Source organism: Hippoglossus stenolepis, chromosome 4, assembly GCF_022539355.2.
Source record: "Hippoglossus stenolepis isolate QCI-W04-F060 chromosome 4, HSTE1.2, whole genome shotgun sequence".
Taxonomy (NCBI): domain Eukaryota; kingdom Metazoa; phylum Chordata; class Actinopteri; order Pleuronectiformes; family Pleuronectidae; genus Hippoglossus; species Hippoglossus stenolepis.
Window position 1 is genome coordinate 22,605,826 of NC_061486.1, and position 15,480 is coordinate 22,621,305.

Here is a 15,480-nt window from a genome sequence, read left to right on the forward strand (position 1 = left end):
TTGAGGAGCTGGAGCCGTCAAACCAATTCGTCTCAAGGGTTGCCTGATTGCACCTGAGAAGCATGTGAGAATTTATTTGCTGTACATCACTGACTATCACATCATCCCCCCAACTCTCCTGCCCCTGAACCCCAACCAGCAGCCAATGCATGTGGGCCGCTGATTAAGGCTGGGACAGAGGCGTTGACCAGTCTTCTGCGAAATGAGAGGATCCCACAGTACAACAGGAAGATCTACATGCACCCGCTCTGATAAGAGTTAGCGATAACCAGGTTCCAGTGTCAAGGTTTATCTGTTTAGCTTATTTATCGCTTTATTTGTTTATTTATTTCCTTGCTGAAAGCTGCCAAGCGTTCTGCTGCATTGCACCTACCAGCAGTGTCTCTCTCTCTCTCTCTCTCTCTCTCTCTCTCTCTCTCTCTCTCTCTCTCTCTCTCTATCAGCTTAACACTCAACACTTGCGAGTCATCTGAAACACCTTGTGGCTCCATGATAATTCTGTGACCCCAGTGCAGCATTTGTTTGAATTAGAAAGTGCACGGTTCAAACCTCCTGACAGCCCCTGCTCTTAACAGTAAATCCTAAAAGTCTCCGGGTAAGGAGGTGTGTGTGCGTGTGTGTGTTTAAGTGAAGAGCTGGGGGCAGGTGGGTCAAGTCCAAGGTGAGAGGCGTGAAGAAGTACCATAAGGGGCTCAGTGGCAGGCAGCCTGTATTTTCTCAAGACCTTGCCTGAATCCCCTCTGCGTACCGTGGGCCTCCGCGCCCCCCGGGCCCCCGGGGGACACAGATGGGCAACACGTCGAGGGCAAAAGGCAGAGGTATGACTTATTGCCATGTGGAAGAAAAGAGCACGGGGACGCGCCCCTGTGATGAGACCAAATTGAATAAAAGCGAGGATGAATGCGATCCAGATCTTCAGCCGATGCCCCGGCAATGCTGTTTCAATTAGCTGGCTCAGCAGTTCAAAGGCGAGGCCCTTGATTCACTCCTGCTCCGCATGAAGCCACTATCATCGCGCTGCCCCCTTTTGCCTTTCACCTCCCCATTATGGTGCCACCTTTTTCCGCTCAGAGCCCCCTTCTCTATGCACGGCCGTGCTCATGTTTTACATTAAACAGATAGTGAACGCCTTGCCATCACCACCAGTAAAAGCCATCCATCAAAAGACCTGCAGGGGTTTATGGCCCTCACCACCACTCTCCTTGTAAAGTCTTAGTGTTCTTACGTCCACATCAGCTCTGAATTAAACTGATATGAGTCCGTTTCTACCACAATGATGGTACCACACAAGGAAAAGCTGTACATCCAATGGATGGACGGACGGATGGATTGATTCATAATCCTCCATACTTCATTGGGGTTTTTTTATAGCTTACACTGTTTAGTGCCACATTCCACATCTTAAACCATGAAGAGTTTAAAATGTTTGCCGTATGATTTTAACCCTGAAACAGAGCTCACATGGCAGGTCCATTGTCTGCCCTAAAAGACACAGTACCTGAAGTCACACAGGGGTCATATTCTTATATTTACCATCTGTTCCGAAGTGACAATCCCACCTTAACCTGCTGAATCCAAAACCCAGTTCATCATTTTACTGGAACATCTCCAAGAAAACACTAAAACAGATATATAACTCGAAGCAACCGTTTGCTTTAAGGCCGACTAAAACTAGCAAACCATGCTTGGAGACGTAAATGCCACGAACCTAATGTTTCAGCTAAGAAAACCAAATGTCTTGTAGACGCAACATAAGTTATAAAATATGGGACTGTTCTGCAGCTCCTCGGTTGTCTTTGCTTTGCGACTTCTGATGGATCTCTGTCGTCCCAGGGCTTTCTTTTCTTTCTTTAAATCATGACAAACAAACCATACTGCTGTCCGTCCACCGCCGGCACCCTGAGTCTCAATGAGCAGCTTCCAGACTGTGAATCCTTTGGTCTCATTTTCTCATTTTGGATCTTCCAAAGATAGCACTGACAGGTGTTATTAATGGTCTTTTATTAGCATCGTCCTGATAGCTAGAGACTTTTTGGAAGCAAGAGAAAGAGGGGAAGAGCAAGGGAGAGGACGAAGAAAAAGACAGATAGAGAGAGAGAGAATATGGAAGTCCTCCGCCCACCGCTTCTCACAGGAGATCGCCTCTCTCTTTGATAGCCTGCCCGAATCTGTTCCCCCCATAGAAACTGCCCTGCAGATGTTGTTGCTGTATGCTGACTACAAAGAAGGAGCCCTTTATGAGGAGAACATCTATTTTGGGCCTCTGTGTTTCCGAGCTGTGGCGCTCAGTGAGAGAAGTGCAGGCCTAATCTTTCTGCCACGGAAAACTCTGTTTTATTCCCTGCCCGTGATATTTTTAGATTAAAGCCCAGTTCTAAATGAATAAAGTGAGGATGTAATATTTTATGACAGTATCAATATGCCATCACCCTGGTGGGTTCGGGCCTGAGAGGGCCTACGTTGCTGTTGGCACAAGTGGAATGGAAGTGGGGTGAATATGAGGTAAGTTAAAGGAGTATGGAAAAGCCTTTTGTCAGGCCTTGACTAGATTCATTTAGAAGTGCTTGTGGTTACGACTCTCACCCTCACCCACAGAACCGTGACTTAGTTGCACTGTTGACTGTGAAGAAAAAGGTCTTGGGGGCAATATTAGCTCTCGATATTATCTTTAATTAAAGAACCAATCCCTCAGCCAAGTTGTCCAAACACTCCTAAATAGGCTCTGTAAATCAGACAAACATCCTCAATATTTGATGGGTCGAGAGTGTGCTCTATAGCCTACAGATGGTTTGTGTTTCTCAAGCGTTTCACGAGGGATGGTACGGGACAGCGATCTTCTGTTCGAGTGTGCCCCTTGACAGAACGAGTTCCTCCACATCACATGCTGAGTCGCTGGATTTCTGCCTAGCACTCTCTCTCTCTGTCTCTTCTTGTGTGTGGGTTTATCTCTGAGCTGTAAGTGTGTGCATGTACTGTAGCGTCAGTGTTGTGTTTGTTAGACCATGTCCCCACAAATGACCCATTCTGCAATCGAAACCAATGCTGCACATTTCATGTGCAAAGGGGCCAGCACAACACAAATAACAGATCATGGATTTGCATTTATTTTCTTCAAAGGACCAAAGAACAAGCGTCCTTTTCAAAGCTTATACCAGATTTAATCAAAAATAAAGTTAATGTTATTTGGCATAATGACGCCCTTACACTGCTCTTTTGTAAGAAAAAAAGAAATAATGTAGTAGGATGAAAGGAAAAAGCAAGGAGGGAGGGCAAGAGTGAGAGAATGAGATGCTGAGTCTAACATGCCCTAGTTGATAAGGTGCTGGCCTGGCGCCAAAACACCCCCCTTCCTCCCAATACACACATGCATATAAACACACATACACGCACCCAACCCAGTGGCCAGTGGCCAGTTTGACCCCCCTACCCTCCACCAAACACACACACACACAAACTGCCACCACTCAAGTGGCGTCTCCAGCTCACTATTCCTCTTCATTAGTGTCCCAGAACGAGATGCTTGTCATGTAATTAGCCGAGGAGGTTTTTGAATGCCTGCGTTAAAAAAAAAATAAAAAAAAACCTCTCTCATTAGAGAAGTGAGAGGAAGGCTGGAAAGAGAGGGGAGAGGTGGAGAGGCAGGCCGGGGAGGCACATGCGAGGGAGAGCAATCAGTGAGACCGATGGGGTAGAGAGAGAAAGACTGAGGGACAGTGGGAACGTGCCAGGAAAAAAAATAAAGGAAGTGTTGAGGGCAACAAGAAAAACAGAAACTTACAAAATGAGGGGAGAGGTTTCTGACTTTAGTGCACCAACTAGGGACCGTGGATGACAGTCACTCGGTCTGGATGAAATTATTACAATTACCTCAGTCAGCTGGTATTCTCCTTAATAAGGATAAAGTGGGAGCAGGAATTTTATTCCTGCTGCACACTTATATAGAGCTTTTATTTCCTTTGCTCAGTTTCCCCCGCAGTCATCAGATTTCCATGTGATCTTCTTTAATGACACGCGACATTCAGGACAGCCAAACTGAAAACATTTGTCGTCCTTCTCAACTCTCTGAATTGAGTGAAGGGCCTATCTTCTCTGGAGAGTTACAGCTGATATGCTATTATATGTCTCTTCCCCCATCAATACACCGTTAACTCACACAACCTGGGATTTCTAGTTGGCTAATCTGGCTCCATCCCATGTGGGAGGTATCGAAGGGCTGAGGTGAGTCTGACTCCTAACCAGAGCACTTGTTGTGAGAAAGAGGTATCATTAGCTCTACTACATCACCGTTGTGTTCTCACTGATAACAACATCAGTGCCTGTCGGCTTCGTTCCCTTTCCCCAGTCGGTGATGAGGTGTGGCTCAGGCTGCAGAGGAGGCCTTATCAGGGTGATGAGAGGGAAGAAGGAGCCGCTTGTCAGTGGCTGGTTTTCAGAGGAGTCTGCGCTGTGTCCTGGAGACGGTCTTATATATTTCACCTCCTGCTTCTCTCATCTATCACCAGACTGGTAGAACAGAGAATATTTGAAAGTGTCATGTGTTTCAGGCTTTGTTGTATCACCCACACAGGGGATAAGTGGGTAGCAATATGCTTGAATAAAACTAGAGAAAATAATTTCCGTATTGCATAGCTTTTTCTTAAGACTGCACTGATGCAATAAACCCAACTAATCTGGAGCTTCAACGAGGAAAGAAATGTTGTACAAGTGTTGGCAGCTTATCTCTTTTACAGCCATGTATTAATAATCATGTACCTACTGAAAAATAGATCTCTGTATCTGCTGTCTGTATGGGGTTTGATTCCACCTGCTATGAATCCAGTTTAAGTTTGGTAGCGGTAAGTGTGCCCCCTCTCAATAGTTAACTCCACTTTGTCAGTTCATGAGTGATATAGCCAAGGCAGGTTAGCTCGCCGCACGACACAAAGGGGGCATATTAATATCATTGCAGTATTTCCTCTGTATAAATATGCTAATACTGTGACTTAATGAAATTGATTCGATGGTGCTAAACTGTCCATGGTACATTGAAAAGTGTAATCGTGACACAAGTTGGTTAGCCGCCGTGCTGAGATACAGATCTACAGTGGATCTAAGCATACATTGCAAGGTAACTGTAAATGACCAATATAATATCCAGTTCATGTTATTCATGTTATAATGTAATTTCAATTTAAACATCATGAGAGATAGCAGCTTATTTCATATTGAACTAACTGTATTAATGACTACTCTGTAAATTCTCCTCTTGCTTAACAAGCCAGGTTCCATAGTAACTGGCGAAGCTCAGTTACATCAAGTTGTATATACACGTAATATATACAACTGGTGCACTGCAGCATTTTAAGGTTGTCGTGTGTTGAAGTGCAGCTAATTTTATCAAATGTACTGTTCACCATCCTGTAGCCGACTGTGATCAATGCATTATATTTAAAGGTTCAGTGTGTAGAATTTAGCGACATCTAGTGGTGAAGTTGCTGATTGCAACCGAACTGAATACACCTCACCCTCCCCTTCCAAGCGTGCAGTGAAACTATGGTGGCCTTCAGGTAACATCAAATGTGAAAGATCCTCTCTTGTGTTTGATATGTCCTTTCCATGCTGCTGTGGAAACATGGTATAGATAGATAGATAGATAGATAGATAGATAGATAGATAGATAGATAGATAGATAGATAGATAGATAGATAGTGCTCTACATGTTATAACCCTCACACACCAAGATTCAGTAATTTTTTGTTTCACGGTTTGTTCAAGACTGCAATAATCGTTGGCACATATGATCTGCGAGTCTTGTTGCTTCAGAAGGATGGCAACCTGAACCGTCTTAAAAGCGGTAAAAGCTTGTTTGTACTAAGAAGGGAATGTGCTTCATCTTTAGTTCTGGCGGACTTTGTGGACGATTTTACATATAAAGGGCTCATTCTAAGGTAATAGAAACACAACCAGTCTTAGTTTTGAGATGATTGAATATAATCATGAATATCCTATTCCATATCTGTCAATAGATCTCCCTATATCCTACACATTTAAGGAGACAGCAAATCATGTGACCTTTAATGGCCTCATTATTTGTTGTCTATGAAAAATGTGGAGTTGTTATAGATCTCAGATAAAAGCATCGAGTGTCGTGAATATACTGTAACTGCAGGAAATTCTTTGTAATTCACAAACCTGTCAGCAGGTGACAATGACTATCACGCTCTGCCACTGCCGGATTTAATCCAGCCTTCAAGAGAAGAGAAAGACTATTTCCCGAAAACTAAGATTGTTTACCAAGTAGAAGTGCTGTGATAAGTGAGCTTGTGGGGGTGTGATTGAGGCTCTCTCTCTCTTCCACTTTCACTCTCCGACTCCCACACTCTCCATCTCTCTCCATCTTTGTCTCACATGCACATGCACTCAGGCCCATCTCTCACCACCACTGTCTGGCAGGGTGGTGTTTCTTCGTTTCCCTCCAACTTCTCACTCCTCCAGTCTCAAGTCCCATTTCCAGCCGCCAGGCGATCCCCACTCAACCACACCTCGCTCGCCCCTCACTCCCGCTCCTACCTCTTACTGTGCAGAAAAAAGGGGGTTATTTTTAGAGCTCAGTTGATGGTTTAAGGATGTTAAGTCCACATTTGTGCCATGGATTTTCAGCGAGGAAACAGGCTGTTTCTCTTTTAGCCCCCCTCGCTTCCATTTCATTTCCTTCTCTGCATCCTCTCTTTCCTCCTCAAAAGCCCCTTCTCCGTAACCCCCACCACCACCACCACCATCACCACCTCACCAACACACTTTCTCTTTCTGCCACACACTGTAGATTCACCCTCTCTCTAACCGCCCAATTGTCCACACAAGGCACCATGGCCATACTCTCACCTCTCACGTCCCACCAACACAATCCTCTCATTTTCTCTCTTTTTCGTCTTCGCTCTCTGTCTTCCTAGCTGTGAGCTTTTTTCTTCACCCCCGACTACTCCTACATGCAGTCTGGGCCTGTCATCATTTGCAATCACAAAAACACCCAAAAGTGCACATATGAAGCTGTAAATCCTAAAATCCTGAAGCAGCAGTGGTCAGATTGACTCTGGTTTTGTGTAGGCCTTTGTGTGTATTGATTTTTATCAAGTCGAAGAACATTTTAATTTAAAATGATTAACCAAATATAGGAATTTTAGTTATGGTTCAATTTTACAGAAGCTTAATGAGTGTTTATTACAATACTGAAATTGTAAGTTTTGAAATGTTTGTAGTTTGTGTAGCATTGGTGTACTCAAGGGTATATTTGAGGTCCTCAGCACAAGCTTGATAGAACACACTGCTGCAATCACTCTTGTTTCACGGCTCAACTCTGCCCTCTATCACTGGTTTTCTGAAAAGCAGGGACACTGTCTTCAACTGCCATTTCTAGCAGTTTCATATCATAAACCACAACTAAAATTCGACTTGCCTCTGACTAGAAATATTACTTATTTTTTACCTATGATATTTTTGGATATATTTGATCAGTTTCTCTTGTTTTGACAACTTAAACCAACATCTCGCGAGCCACTTCTTCACACGCTATACCTGACACATAAGTCTGTACCCTCTGCTGCTGGAATGCAGTCAGAGAACTGGCACGGCCACCTACCGGCTTCTGTGCGTCTCTAGCAGCCGTCTCAAATAGCCCTCACCATATGTTAACACTTTGCTCCCCAAATACCCATGATGACAGCGTCGCTCTGTCTCTTTAAGACCTGGCGTGGAATGCTGTGGTTTGCCTGGGCGTTTGGGGTAGTGCCCTCATCCACACATAAATACAACCCTAAAAGTGACTGTGACTCACTCTCCTTCCCGCTGTCTCTGTCATCTTTCATTCTGTACTGTAGAGGCCTCCCCGGTCCAGGATGTTTCTTGTGTGTTGTTTTGTGGTGTTGTACTTTCATTCTGTGCTTCACTCCAGTGTTAAATAAAGAAAAACAATGGCCTCCCCCTCATCTGGCTGGCACTGTTTCAAGGCACAGCAGTGTTAGTTTCCGTTTTGCACGTGTTTGTTTGTGCCACAGGTGAAAAAAGGGGAGGGTGTGGTGGTTGTCTTTGGCCTCAATGACCCAATAAGCCTTTTTCTCAAGCTTCAGAGAATGCAAAATAGGAAACAAACATGTTATGTCGCAGATGTAAAGCCTGCGAGGTAGTATATGTACACAGTGAAGTGTCCTTGGATACGTCACAGGTACACGTGAGTTTTGTTTTTTAAAGTAAAGATCATTAAAATAATGGGTGGAAAAGAACAACGTTTCTTTAAGATGACTTCAAATCACCTGAGGTAATTTGCACCCAAACATCATCACTGCTTGTTCATGTGTCTCACAGTCTGAACAAAGGGGTACTTGAGTCCTCAATGAGCCACCTCTAGCTTGAGCCAGAGAGCCCTCCAGTGGCAAGAGTAGGCACTGCCTCTTCCTATGAATAGGATCAATAGGCAAGCTCCCTTTATTAGATCCAGATTTGACCGTCTGAAGGCACAGATGAATGATTTTTGTAGTCTGGTGAACAGCCCACATTGAGTTCAGCCTGTCAGACTCGTCTGGGGGGACGTGGGGGAGGAAAGTGAGAGACGCGGGCCTCAAAGTGAAAGCCTTGAGAATGCAGGACAGGGGTAAACCCTAAACCTGAGAGCTCAGCCCAGGCCAGCAGCCTTCCAGGGAACAACACTTTTCTTATTGAGCCAGTGGGCTAGACTCAAATGAGAGGTGACAGCATATTCATTTCACTCAGTGTTTTCTTTAAGGGCTTTTTAAAATGCTGCTGAATGATGAGCGGTCAGTGGATTTATAGTTCAGGGGATGATTTAGACCTTCGAAATAGCAACGCTTTCCTCCTGCTCTCACTCGCCCTGCTTTTTCCACAAGAGCAGTCATTTTCGGGGGGCTTTATTTCAGCCTCGTGTTGTTCATGTATAGGGATGACTCTCCCCCTTGGCAAAAGAGATTGATTAAAAATGTAAAGTGAGCACCTTGGTTTCCCATGCCCAGTCTGGAACTAGACTGCAGGGTGTGTCCGCACTTTACAGCTGAACTGACAGAAGATAAGTGGTGGGAAATCCTTGTACAAACCCACAGAGAGGAGAAATTCGCAGTATTTTGTGGTGTTGTGAATGGTAATTATATGGAGACACAATGTAGGTCCATACAGCAAAGTAGCACAGACAGACACTGACCCACACACACCCTCTTTTCTTTATGATTAACTGCATACCAGAACATATTGTATGTAACGACAACATGCATTGTGTCTCGACGCCATATGTCCCTCCCCAAACATCAAGTCTCTCAAGCCCTCATCTAAGCATTGTACCCCCAGGGGAGCAAGAATACCAAGACTGAGCGGATAAGGTCATACAGTGGACATATCAGCGGTTTTGCTCTGGACCTGATAAGTGGCAACACATCAGGAGGCACTGGGAGGTCGTTAATTTATAGGGATGCTATTACCTTCATAAATGCTTGCCCCATAAAATGACTGCCTTGCTTTAATTTAATACTTCCCCCTGCTAATTATCACGGCACACACAAGTGGCCTGCTGTCTGCACTGTGGGAGCAATTTTTAAATGGACAGACAGACCATGAGTTAAAGTGCGTATCTTTGAATTGTTCTGTCCCGCACACTGTGTTGTTTTGGAACAGTGCCTTGATATCAGACTGGCACGACCAGCCAAGCTCCTCAACACTTTATAAAACTTTTCTTGTAAAAAAAAAATCATGCTTTGGATTTGATATATTTTCACTTTGTTGTATGTATGTATTCACGGAGCACGCATACCTTCCTGCTAAGGGCTAACACCATGGAATTCAACTCCCGAATCTTTCAAACTGTAATTCAATATGTGTTTGAATGTGAGATCTGAGCTTCCATGCTGCCCACTGCTCTTTGCCTGGCCAGCGAGTGCCTTGAAGCTTGCGTGAAAAGATGTGATATTCAGCCCTGCCTTCCATTCCCTGGTGCCACACTGCCATTTTCTCCGTCCCCGAGGAGCCCAGAAAAAGGGTCTGGAATGAGCCCGATCTCCATCTCCAGATCATCTCTCGGTAGCCCCTTCAACTAAATAAATAACTCATTACAGTTCAGAGTAAGGAGCTTCATTTACTCGAGGCGATGTAATCACAAATGTCTGAATAGGTTGCCCACATCGTCTCAAACACAAGAACTTTCGGGTGGAATCCCAAGAGAAGAAGCTCTGAAATGTTAACATACCAGTGAGGAAAGACTGGTCCCTGACTGCAAATGGGAAACTGTTGGTGGCACATTGTGTGACCTCACTACAGAGCGGGATAAGGTTTTATTCTCAACCCTATTAAAGAATTCATGCAATAAATAAACATGAGAGACAATCGAGACTGTCAAGGGCCTTGTGTGAGCTCTCCACAAGAGGCATGATCACCGCACCGCAAGGAAAAGCACAAAAACAAGAAGTCCTACGTGGTGCAAGACTTGATGAAACAACCAGGGTACTTGAAGGGTTTGCAAATCTATTCTGGTCTTTTTTTCACCTCCTTAAAAAAACACAAACGAGGGTGTTGCTACATAGGACCAAACAATCAGGGTCAAAAAGTTATACAGCAGGGCAATCCAACAAACCTCTAAATCTGACATTTGAACGGCAAATATCAACTTAGTGTAATAAAGTATTATATAGAACAGCAGGTGTCATTTGAAAACTCTATATCTAAATATTTGGCTCCCTTTTGTACTTGCTGGTGCTGAATCACAAATCGTCCTGGAGGTGTAATCCACTGAAATGATATTTAACTTAATATGATGCCTAATATGATGGAACCTTATGATTTTGGACATCAAGTTTCTAGACAGCTGGATGGGTCCTGACTTCATTAATATCTGTATCCGCATTGACACAAAACTTGTATTCTCCTTGCCCTTTTTTGAAAATGTAATAGTTGGTGTTCAAATGTGTTAGAAAACTTCTCCGCTATCCTGAGAGGAAGGCAACACAGCAGGCGCGTGAATGCCATTTTTTTCCCCGTCAAACGGATGTTGGGATTTCCGTCCATTGTTTCGTGCTGGGAACACCATTATCAATGTTGTTGTTCTTAATCATTGCATTAGGAAACAGCGCAACAAACAGAGGGTCCAGCCGGTGATGAAAGGCGACCTCTTTACCAGATGACCCCCCAACTGTGAAAAAAATAAAATTGCTCTTACAGGTTGTATTGTTGATTATTTAACATAATGGGGGCGTCTTTAGTGGATTTACTAGCCAAAACAAATCCACCTACAGAGTTCACAGTTTGGCAGAAAACGTCCCATGTTGTAAAGTAATAACGAGCGAGAAAAATCCGAATTTGATGATGGATGCTTGTTGCGGTGCGCACATTAAATAGACCCCCAAAATAGATCCCGCATCCAACGCTCATCTATAACATGTCTTACAGCCCTAAAGGGTTACACAGGCGACTTCTCTGTTTCACTTTAGTGGCTTTGAGTGAAATAGCGACCTTGACGGGGCAGTAAAAGGCCACGCTTGGACGACTTTCCTCACCGTGAATTGCCCCCACATCCTTTTTTTTTTTGTGTGTGTGGTGGGACTGATGTGTTGGTCGAAGATGAGGGCAGCGGCAGCAAAGTGAAGGAAATGAAGTTAGTGAACTGAGCGGGGTCAACTGAGCAGGAAAAGACACAGAGAGCCCCCCCGCAGAGGAGGAACTCGTGTTGCTGTTTGACCACGAGGACGCACAGGGACAGGGACATCAGCGACTCGACTGCATTGTATACAGCGATACTCCCCGACCACATGCTGCTGGGGGACCGATCACTAGAATATGTTTCAATAATCAGTCACCAACAGCAACATTGTGTCAGAAATAAGACCTAATAATAAATTGGTCTATACATAATGCCGCTTAATGAAGGGGGTGGAGTTTTGCACAAAAAAAAAAGGAGATGTAGGCTAATTTAAAATAATTGTATATAATAGCTCGTTAAAAGTTATAATAGAGCTCTAATCAATCTAAATCCTTTAATTAACCTTTGAGGATAATTTATACGAGATAAATAACTTGTTTATTTTTTAATTTGTTTGTTTATGTATTTATGTATTCCTCTGTTTGTTTGTGTACGCCTTAAATCCCCCACCTATCCACCCATCCATCCGTCCATTATCGATACCGTTAATCCTTGGATGTTAAGCGCTCCTTTGAGGATTACCCTTCAGGATTATTTATTTGTTTATTTATTTATCACGTAGAGTCGCAGTTTGTTAGAAGACACGTCGTCACACCTTGTCTTTGCAGGGATGTTTTTTGGTGCGTTTCAATATCCGCGACAACAGTTCGCCCACACGCAGGTGGATGCAACGTGCAGGATTAAAACTAACGACAACGGTATTTTGTGTTTACATTTCTATTTTAGGTTTAATTATCGACATTTGTCTCCACCAGAAGAAGTTGTTGTAGCAGATTTACGACGCTCCTTCTCTCTCTCTCTCTCTCTCCCGACTTTCCCCCCTTATTTCATGGTTCAGTGGCCTCACACGGCAGGCAAGGGGAGGTTTTTCTCTCGTTGCTCATTGGTCGCGGCGTTTTCTCCCTCGTCTCAGCAACATTTCCATTCATACACCCGGCTCTCCTTTTCAGCCCCTTCTCGAAAAATTACTCACTGTCACCATCATCAACATTTGAGGGGGAAAGCGGCTTTGCCTGGACGGAACTAATTATTTTAAAATTGGAGGAGGAGTGATTACAACGAAGGTACAAGCGGCCCGAGCGATCGACACAAAGTAACGACAGGTGAGTGCAGGAAAACAACGACGGAAACATGATTTGCGTTTGGCGAGAGTTCTGCGGAGGATGCAGCGTAGGTGTGCACGCAGGACAATAAAACCACCTCTTGTTGAACCGCTGTCATCGATGCGCCAGAAAAGAGCAGATCACAGCGCATCGATGGATCAGAAAACAGTGCAGACGTTGTGGAACGATTACGCACAGTGAAGTGAAAGTGAATTGAACGTGCAGCCTCAACCTCCACCTCCGCGTTAATGTTTGAGTCCCGCTGCATCAGGCTTGAGTTTTTTGCAATCGAAAAATACCTAACTTTTCATTGCGTACTTTGTCGCAGCCTCACTTTAGATGAGTCTGAGGAGGGGGGAAAAAAATGGAATGCGTATTAGCCCGAAAATCTGTTGGCTCTCTCCGTGTGTGATGGATAACAGCAAAGGTAAGATGCTTAAAATGTAACACTAGAGGGGTCCCGGCCCACGGGGCTGTCTCGGAGGAAGGTTCACGCCGTTATTCACCAGTCCTCCTCCTGCCTTAATTGGCTACAGATGCGGGGTCCTGCGCTCTTTTTTTTTTTTTACCGCGTAGAAATTGGATGCATTTGGGGGAACTTTATGAGGCGAGCCCTTGCTTTTTTTTTTGCCTGCAGCAGCCGAGAAGACAAAAAAAAAAAGACAGGGTCCCCTACAAGTATTTAAACCGTGCCACGTTCATTTATCACCGGGCAGGAATCCAATGTGCAGAACAAATTCGAAATTGTCCAGTAAAAAAAGAGAAATTGTGGCGCCATTAAAAGGTATAAGTAGGAGGAATAAGTCTCCCTGTGTTGTTTTTTTTTTCTTCTTCTTTCTTTTAATTCTCCCGTTTCTTTTTGGTTGGATTTCCCTGCCAGGTATTGGCTTCAGTTCACAAGGGTCTGCGTCCACCACTTATCCTGCTATAACACATGGTCGGGAACAAGCTTCGTGGTTGTATATTTATAATGCCGACAGGTCAGAGCGCAATACTGAGCACAAGCCTCGTTAGGATACGTTGAGCTGATGGTGCGTCCTGGATGCTATTACACTGTTCCATTTATGTTAATTTGCTTAATCACGGTCTATGTAACAGCCATTTGTGATGGTGTATGCCGCTGCTGCCTTCCTAATAATTGCGCAGGGAGGGAAGGGCTAAAGACACCGTCCTCTAAGTGCCCTTTCACCCTAGACTTTGTAAGCTGCACTTATTAAAGCGAAAAGTGTTTCAATATGTGGTAAGCTTTAGGGGGAAAACGGGATGGGGGTGGGGATGGGGCCCTTCCACTTCTCCTTCTCCTGGCTGCCCAGCTCCCCCCCTTGGAGTGTAATTCATTCACGTTATTAGTAGGATAGTGGTGTAATTTCCATTTATATGCGAGCAAGTGGAACTAAAATCTACCTGCGCCATAATACCACTGACCACTGTTAAAAGAAAAAGAAAAAAACTATGAATGAATCGAGGCATTATGTTTTCAGATGCGCGTGCAAGGGGTGGGCATTGAGCAAATGTAACCTTGCCTTTATTTTTGGTGGAAGTGGTGACCCTCATGTGTGCGGACTTTCATAAAACCAACGAATGAGCATATAATAAAGAACTTGTTATGAAATGATTATGATTGTTTTCTTCTTTTTTTTTTAGGGCCCACTGGACACTAAGCACCCCTGGGCCTGTCTGTCAAGTAGACATGTTTCAAACTGTCCCTGACACGTCGTCTTACGTTAAGGTAAGACTCCACCACCGTCTCTTCAATCAGGTAATGTTGGAGGGACCACGTGGGGATATGTTCATTGTTAAAACTCAGTGAGGACGAAAATGCGCACGCCCACAGAACCAATAACACAAACAACCCCCAAACGGTTCACCAATAATCATTTGTATTATAAATAAAGTGTTTTGCTCCGACGACTTCAAATATAACACACACAAGTATGTTACATTGTAACTGAGACACCTGTAGCTCTGCGGAGCATCACGCGTTTGATTGGTGCCTTGTTATTTTGCCCTCTGGTTGGAACTGCGTAAATGTTGACGCTGCCGTCGTTTGTTGAAATGTTGCTCGGCATGTTGTGGTCTCTGATTTCTTTGTCTTCAATCCAAAACCTGCTGCTGCTGCTGTTATGGATCATTATCGTGCTTCACGTCATGAATCTCTCTCTCTCTCCTCCAGTCTCTCTCTCTCTCTCTCTCTCTCTCCTCCACAGTCCTGAGAATGTAAATAAAGCAAACAGCGCACATCTGGTTTCCACATAAAAAAAAAAAAACTGCATCGGGCCCGCCACATATGGCGCAGCGTGAATACCTGCGACTGCCCATCGCCTATCCAAAGGCACTGCGACCATTAAATATGTCCCCGTGGTATAAAACCGCATGTGAGCCCATGATGCCAAGTTCAACGTGCACTTGTATGTGTGAATTTGGGAGAGTTTGCATAGGCCTATATGACGCTCGCTTGCTCACATCCATCATAATAAGGTGACTGCACGGATTGTGCCTCATTAAAATGAGCCATTATGCAGAGGCGAGCTATGGTAATATCTCCATAATCAAGGTATTTTTCCAAGGGCGACTTGCTAATGTTTTGAAGACTTATTCCCCCTTTGAATAAAGGGCTCTTTTCATTTCATGCAGGCGCAGCGTTTGTGCCACTGCAGAGAGAGGGACTCTGGCGTTTAGGGCGCAGAACAATTCCTGATTTGTTGTGCGGGA

At 44.4% G+C, this 15,480-nt stretch overlaps 1 protein-coding gene across 6 annotated transcripts in view; it reads left to right on the forward strand.

Moving 5' to 3' along the window:
• Window positions 1-12,257: 12,257 nt before the first annotated feature.
• Window positions 12,258-15,480, forward strand: part of fli1 (Fli-1 proto-oncogene, ETS transcription factor) — a 30,784-nt gene continuing 27,561 nt past the window's right edge. The window contains exons 1-2 of one of the 6 annotated variants that reach the window (XM_035154038.2): window positions 12,258-12,363; window positions 14,413-14,527. In XM_035154038.2, coding sequence (XP_035009929.1) covers window positions 14,459-14,527 — 69 coding nt within the window. In that variant the 5' untranslated portion in view covers window positions 12,258-12,363; window positions 14,413-14,458. Of the gene's footprint in view, window positions 12,364-12,505; window positions 12,769-14,412; window positions 14,528-15,480 lie in introns of those variants that run through there. The other 5 variants (XM_035154042.2, XM_035154039.2, XM_035154043.2 and 2 more) reach the window with 5 other exon arrangements.